At 41.1% G+C, this 8,790-nt stretch overlaps 1 protein-coding gene across 1 annotated transcript in view; it reads right to left on the reverse strand.

Annotated features, from left to right (window-relative positions):
• LOC118381542 (CUB and sushi domain-containing protein 2-like) overlaps nucleotides 1–8,790 on the reverse strand; it is a 1,147,246-nt gene that overhangs the window by 991,598 nt on the left and 146,858 nt on the right. Inside the window, 1 exon segment of the mRNA XM_052473074.1 lies at nucleotides 6,854–6,966. Within this exon segment, the coding sequence (XP_052329034.1) occupies nucleotides 6,854–6,966 (113 nt within the window).

An 8,790-nucleotide genomic window follows, 5' to 3' on the forward strand; every position in this document is an offset into this window, starting at 1 on the left:
AGGTGGAAAATGTGGGTTAAGTGGTTAAAAAGTGGAGGATCCCATCAGTTTTCTACAGCTTGTCAAGTTGGACTCCATCTCCGGCCTCTAGGTCACCAGGCTGTCACGTGTTCTCCCTCTCTGGCCTCTAGGTCACCAGGCTGTCACGTGTTCTCCCTCTCCGGCCTCTAGGTCACCAGGCTGTCACGTGTTCTCCCTCTCCGGCCTCTAGGTCACCAGGCTGCTCGCTAGGGCACACACCTACCACCAACGTGACGCGCATAATGACACTCACCTGGACTCCATCACCAGCTAATCCACATACCCTACAGAGGTTCAAGGAGAAGAGACAGCTAATCCACATACCCTACAGAGGTTAAAGGAGAAGAGACAGCTAACCCAATAGAGAGGTTAAAGGAGAAGAGACAGCTAATCCACATACCCTACAGAGGTTAAAGGAGAAGAGACAGCTAATCCACATACCCTACAGAGGTTAAAGGAGAAGAGACAGCTAATCCACATACCCTACAGAGGTTCAAGGAGAAGAGACCGCTAATCCACATACCCTACAGAGGTTAAAGGAGAAGAGACCGCTAACCCAATAGAGAGGTTAAAGGAGAAGAGACAGCTAATCCACATACCCTACAGAGGTTAAAGGAGAAGAGACAGCTAATCCACATACCCTACAGAGGTTAAAGGAGAAGAGACAGCTAATCCACATACCCTACAGAGGTTCAAGGAGAAGAGACCGCTAATCCACATACCCTACAGAGGTTCAAGGAGAAGAGACAGCTAATCCACATACCCTACAGAGGTTAAAGGAGAAGAGACAGCTAATCCACATACCCTACAGAGGTTAAAGGAGAAGAGACAGCTAATCCACATACCCTACAGAGGTTAAAGGAGAAGAGACAGCTAATCCACATACCCTACAGAGGTTAAAGGAGAAGAGACAGCTAATCCACATACCCTACAGAGGTTAAAGGAGAAGAGACCGCTAATCCACATACCCTACAGAGGTTAAAGGAGAAGAGACAGCTAATCCACATACCCTACAGAGGTTCAAGGAGAAGAGACAGCTAATCCACATACCCTACAGAGGTTAAAGGAGAGGAGACAGCTAATCCACATACCCTACAGAGGTTAAAGGAGAAGAGACAGCTAATCCACATACCCTACAGAGGTTCAAGGAGAAGAGACAGCTAATCCACATACCCTACAGAGGTTAAAGGAGAAGAGACAGCTAATCCACATACCCTACAGAGGTTAAAGGAGAAGAGACCGCTAATCCAATAGAGAGGTTAAAAGAGGATCCAAGCTTGGTCGTTCTACCTATTTGTTGCTCAACACATTCATCCGCATTACAACTGGTGTAGTCTACCTGTTACAAACGTAACAGCAGGAATCCTCTCTTCTCTATTCTAGTGTTGAGTACTTTGTTTTATGTGGGACAGTCTTAAAAAAGGTTTGTCCACATCTATATCAGTAGGAAATATGAAAAAACAGATTAAATTGAGAATAGTCTGATGTGTAGAGAATATTATCAATATATTGCCAAACTGTGAATGAGAGACTGATGAAGTGTGTACAGCCTGCACAAGAAACAGAGCAGAGCGCATTCCTTTCATGTGAGTTTTGTTTTCTTTCAAATAGTCACATCATGCAGCCCTAGAATGTATTAGAAATCATAACATATAGCCTACGGATTGTATCACAACTGAAGTTTCATAAATAACTCTAAATTAATGAATATAGGGGAACCTGTTTCAAATGATCACATTGTTAACTGCTCAACACAGAATGTGCACACTCCCTCAGAAATCGTTTGTCTGCTAAATGAACTAGTGTAGCCCACAGCCATTTGGCACAGCCAGATCAGGACCCTAATGTAGCCCACAGCCATATGGCATAGCCAGATCAGGACCCTAATGTAGCCCACAGCCATTTGGCATAGCCAGATCAGGACCTAACATAAGAACAACTAAATGAACTAGTGTAGCCCACAGCCATATGGCACAGCCAGATCAGGACCTAACATAAGGACAACTAAATTAAATAGTGTAGCCCACAGCCATTTGGCACAGCCAGATCAGGGCCTAACATAAGGACAGGGCCTAACATAAGGACAACTAAATTAAATAGTGTAGCCCACAGCCATTTGGCACAGCCAGATCAGGACCTAACATAAGGACAACTAAATGAACTAGTGTAGCCCACAGCCATATGGCATAGCCAGATCAGGACCCTAATGTAGCCCACAGCCATATGGCATAGCCAGATCAGGACCCTAATGTAGCCCACAGCCATATGGCACAGCCAGATCAGGACCCTAATGTAGCCCACAGCCATATGGCATAGCCAGATCAGGACCCTAATGTAGCCCACAGCCAGATCAGGACCCTAGTGTAGCCCACAGCCATATGGCACAGCCAGATCAGGACCCTAATGTAGCCCACAGCCATATGGCATAGCCAGATCAGGACCCTAATGTAGCCCACAGCCATATGGCATAGCCAGATCAGGACCCTAATGTAGCCCACAGCCATATGGCATAGCCAGATCAGGACCCTAATGTAGCCCACAGCCATATGGCACAGCCAGATCAGGACCCTAATGTAGCCCACAGCCATATGGCATAGCCAGATCAGGACCCTAATGTAGCCCACAGCCAGATCAGGACCCTAGTGTAGCCCACAGCCATATGGCACAGCCAGATCAGGACCCTAATGTAGCCCACAGCCATATGGCATAGCCAGATCAGGACCCTAATGTAGCCCACAGCCATATGGCATAGCCAGATCAGGACCCTAATGTAGCCCACAGCCAGATCAGGACCCTAGTGTAGCCCACAGCCATATGGCACAGCCAGATCAGGACCCTAATGTAGCCCACAGCCATATGGCACAGCCAGATCAGGACCCTAATGTAGCCCACAGCCATATGGCACAGCCAGATCAGGCCCCTAATGTAGCCCACAGCCATATGGCATAGCCAGACCAGGAATATGCTATTCCGTCCCTATGAAAATGTCCTTCATATCAAACTAGTGTATATCATATCATAGGCTAAATGTCCTTCATATCAAACTAGTGTATATCATATCATATCATAGGCTAAATGTCCTTCATATCAAACTAGTGTATATCATATCATAGGCTAATGTTTCTTTAGATTTGCCTAAAATAAATAATGGATTTATTGTAAAGATGAAGCCTATGTTACATGGATATACATTATAAAATGTAGATGTTCCAAATGTCTGCAACAGTGGCTTGTGGGCTATGAGATACTACTAGATGAGATACTATATGAGATACTACATCATGATGAGATACTACCAGATGAGATACCACTATATGAGATACCACTATATGAGATACCACTATATGAGATACCACTACATGAGATACTACTAGATGAGATACCACTACATGAGATACCACTATATGAGATACCACTATATGAGATACCACTATATGAGATACCACTACATGAGATACCACTACATGAGATACCACTACATGAGATACTACTACATGAGATACTACTACATGAGATACTACTACATGAGATACTACTACATGAGATACTACTACATGAGATACTACATGAGATACTACTACATGAGATACCACATGAGATACTATATGAGATACCACATGAGATACTACTACATGAGATACTATATGAGATACTACTACATGAGATACTACTACATGAGATACTATATGAGATACTACTACATGAGATACTACTACATGAGATACTATATGAGATACTACTACATGAGTTACTACTAGATGAGATACTATATGAGATACTACTACATGAGATACTACTACATGAGATTCTACTACATGAGATACAACATGAGATACTACTACATGAGATACTACTACATGAGATACCACATGAGATTCTACTACATGAGATACTACTACATGAGATACTACTACATGAGATACTACTACATGAGATTCTACTACATGATGATACTACTACATGAGATTCTACTACATGACATTCTACTACATGAGATACTACTACATGAGATTCTACTACATGAGATACTACTACATGAGATTCTACTACATGATACTACTACATGATACTACTACATGATACTACTACATGAGATTCTACTACATGAGATTCTACTACATGACATTCTACTACATGAGATACTACTACATGAGATTCTACTACATGAGATACTACTACATGAGATTCTACTACATGATACTACTACATGAGATTCTACTACATGAGATACTACATGACATTCTACTACATGAGATATACTACATGAGATACTACTACATGAGATTCTACTACATGAGATACAACATGAGATACTACTACATGAGATACTACTACATGAGATACCACATGAGATTCTACTACATGAGATACTACTACATGAGATACTACTACATGAGATTCTACTACATGAGATACAACATGAGATTCTACTACATGATGCTACTACATGAGATTCTACTACATGAGATTCTACTACATGACATTCTACTACATGAGATACTACTACATGAGATACTACTACATGAGATTCTACTACATGAGATACATGAGATTATACTACATGAGATACAACATGAGATTCTACTACATGAGATACTACTACATGAGATACTACTACATGATATTCTACTACATGAGATTCTACTACATGAGATACTACTACATGAGATACTACTACATGAGATACTATATGAGATACTACTACATGAAATACTACTACATGAGATACAATATGAGATACTACTACATGAGATACAACATGAGATTCTACTACATGAGATTCTACTACATGAGATACAACATGAGATTCTACTACATGAGATACTACTACATGAGATACTATATGAGATACTACTACATGAAATACTACTACATGAGATACAATATGAGATACTACTACATGAGATACTACTACATGAGATACAATATGAGATACTACTACATGAGATACTACATGAGATACTACTACATGAGATACTACTACATGAGATTCTGATACTACTACATGAGATACAACATGAGATACTACATGAGATTCTACTACATGAGATTCTACTACATGAGATACTACTACATGAGATTCTACTACATGAGATTCTACTACATGAGATTCTACTACATGAGATACTACTACATGAAATACTACTACATGAGATACAATATGAGATACTACTACATGAGATACAACATGAGATTCTACTACATGAGATTCTACTACATGAGATACAACATGAGATTCTACTACATGAGATACTACTACATGAGATTCTACTACATGAGATACTACTACATGAGATACTACTACATGAGATACTACTACACAAGATACTACATGAGATACTACTACATGAGATACTACTACATGAGATTCTACTACATGATATTCTACTACATGATATTCTACTACATGAGATACTACACGAGATACTACTACATGAGATTCTACTACATGAGATACTACTACATGAGATACTACTACATGAGATACTACACGAGATACTACTACATGAGACAATACTACATGAGATACTACTACATGAGATTCTACTACATGAGATTCTACTACATGAGATACTACTACATGAGATACTACTACATGAGATACCACTACATGAGATACTACTACATGAGATACTACTACATGAGATACTACTACATGAGATATGAGATACTACTACATGAGACAATACTACATGAGATACTACTACATGAGATTCTACTACATGAGATTCTACTACATGAGATACTACTACATGAGATACTACTACATGAGATACCACTACATGAGATACTACTACATGAGATACCACTACATGAGATACTACTACATGAGATACTACTACATGAGATACTACTACATGAGATACTACTACATGAGATACTACTACATGAGATACCACTACATGAGATACTACTACATGACATACTACTACATGAGATACTACTACATGAGATACTACTACATGAGATACTACTACATGAGATACTACTACATGAGATACTACTACATGAGATACTACTACATGAGATACTACTACATGAGATACTACTACATGAGATACTACTACATGAGATTCTACTACATGAGATACTACTACATGAGATACTACTACATGAGATACTACTACATGAGATTCTACTACATGAGATACTTCATGTGTTTATGTTAATGACCAGCAGTTATTTGCATGACTGTTGCCAGCTGACAGAATGTCATGCCCGCCACATCCCTAGGAGTACAGTAGGTTACAGTATATTGTCTGTACGATGGGATGTGCTCAGAGGTGAATGCATCGTTGACCTGCTTTCCTGATGTTTTACGTCATTATATCTACTGAAGGGGCTTTGTGAAGGTGGAAGCTTTAGCTTTACGTCTTGGGACTTAGGGACGGTGCCCAGAGATGTCAAAGGAATCAGTAATGGGGTACTCACAGACTAGAACGAGGAGAAGAAGGTAGATTACAGGGAGAGACAGAGAATGAGAACATTAACGTCAGGGAGAGAGAAAAGAGAGGGAGAGAGCGAGAGAGGGAGAGAGCGAGAGGGAGGGAGAGAGGGAGAGAGGGAGGGAGGGAGAGAGAGAGGGAGGGAGAGGGAGAGGAAGAGAGGGAGAGAGAGGGAGGGAGAGAGAGAGAGAGGGAGGGAGAGGGAGAGAGGGAGAGGGATAGGCAGAGGGAGAGGGAGAGAAGGAGAGAAGGAGGGAGGGAGAGAGAGAGAGCAAGAGAGAGAGGGAGAGCGAGAGAGAGAGGGAGAGCGAGAGCGAGAGCGAGAGGAGGCATATGTTACCTCTATAGGTTTTGTAAGACTTAATTTCAGTATAAGACGTTGTTACCTTCATAGATGGCCTTGAAGCCTTGTCCACTGACAGCATAGTCTGACAGCAGCCACAGTGTGAGCCTGGGTCCTGTGCTCACTATGGGCGAGGGCAGCTGGAACCCCGTCAACCTGTGGAAAGACAGAAAGGAGACAAGTCATCAGAAACACAGAGCTGGGAACGTTCAGCAAACAGCAACGTGATGGAAGACGGGCAGGACGGACGAAGGCTTACAGAGTCCTAGACCAGATTTCACAAAGCTTAGAAGGGCTGATCTAGGATCAGTTTAGATCGTATTAAATAGATTAAAAGGCCAAGGGAGGACCTGATCCTAAATCAGCTCTCTTACTCTGAGAGGACCTGATCCTAAATCAGCTCTCTTACTCTGAGAGGACCTGATCCTAAATCAGCTCTCTTACTCTGAGAGGACCTGATCCTAAATCAGCTCTCTTACTCTGAGGACCTGATCCTAAATCAGCTCTCTTACTCTGAGAGGACCTGATCCTAAATCAGCTCTCTTACTCTGAGAGGACCTGATCCTAAATCAGCTCTCTTACTCTGAGAGGACCTGATCCTAAATCAGCTCTCTTACTCTGAGATACATTTTGAATATACAGTACGATAACTACTTACATATATACTAAGAGATCTAATAACAGGTTAAATTAACAGCCAAAGCAACTGTAGCGGGTACAAGTAGCTGTAAATACTTCAGGTCAGATTACCCATCATACAACACAAGCACAGTTCAAAGAACCAGCTCGGCTCGACAGTTTGGTATTTGATATTTACGGTATTTTATTAGGATCCCCATTAGCTGTTTGCGAAAGCGGAAGCTACTCTTCCTGGGGTTCCACACACAAAAAACATGAAACATAATACAGAATGACATAATGCAGAACGTCAATAGACAAGAAAACGTACGTACGTAGAATGTATGCACACATGACTGTAAGTCGCTTTGGATAAAAGCGTCTGCTAAATGGAATATATTATTATTATTATTATTATTATTATTATTATTATTATTATTATTAAAAGCTCAAAGACAGGAATACCTCAACAAAAAATAAAAGGACGTAGCAACAAACTATCTGGGTCAAATAGGGGGAGAGGAGTTGTGCTGCGAGGTGTTGCTTTTATCTGTTATTAAAAAAGCAGGTTTGCTGTTTATTTGAGCAATATGAGATGGAAGGTAGTTCCATGCAAGAAGGACTCTGGATTTTGGGGACTGTGAAAAGATCCCTGAGGGGGGATGTCTGGTGGGCTAAGTGTGTGTGTGTGTGTGTGTCAGAGTAAGTGTGTAAGGTGACGACGCAAACAATTTGGGATTTTCAACACATTGATGTTTCTTAGGAAAAAAATAAGAAGAGAGTCAAGCTCTTCTCAACTCTGAGCCAAGAGAGACTGGCAGCATAGTATTTATATCAGCCCTCTGATTACAATTAAGAGCAAAACATGCCGCTCTGTTCTGGGCCAGCTGCAGCTTAACTAGGTCTTTCGTTGTGTCACGATCTTCTGAATGAGCAGCGTACATAGAGCTCCACATGTTAATTTAAATTAAACTCACCAACAAAAACAATAAACAGTAAACGAGACGTAATGACTGGAGTGCTCACAGGCACGACACAAAAACCAAGATCCCACAAACTAAAGGTGAGAAACAAGGCTGCCTAAGTAGGATCCCCAATCAGAGACAACGCTAGACAGCTGCCTCTGATTGGGAACCATACCCGGCCAACAAAGAAATAGAAAAACTAGAATGCCAACCCAAATCACACCCCGACCTAACCAAATAGAGAAATAAAAAGTCTCTCTAAGGTCAGGGCCTGTGTAACGGTTTTCGTCTGGCGAAGGAGAAGAGGAGGTGCAGCGTGGTAAGTGTCCATAATATAAGTTTTATGAAATATAACTGAACACAGAATACAAAAGAATAAGAGAATAAATGGAAACCG

Source organism: Oncorhynchus keta, chromosome 20 (assembly GCF_023373465.1).
Source record: "Oncorhynchus keta strain PuntledgeMale-10-30-2019 chromosome 20, Oket_V2, whole genome shotgun sequence".
In the NCBI taxonomy this organism is placed as follows: Eukaryota; Metazoa; Chordata; class Actinopteri; order Salmoniformes; family Salmonidae; genus Oncorhynchus; species Oncorhynchus keta.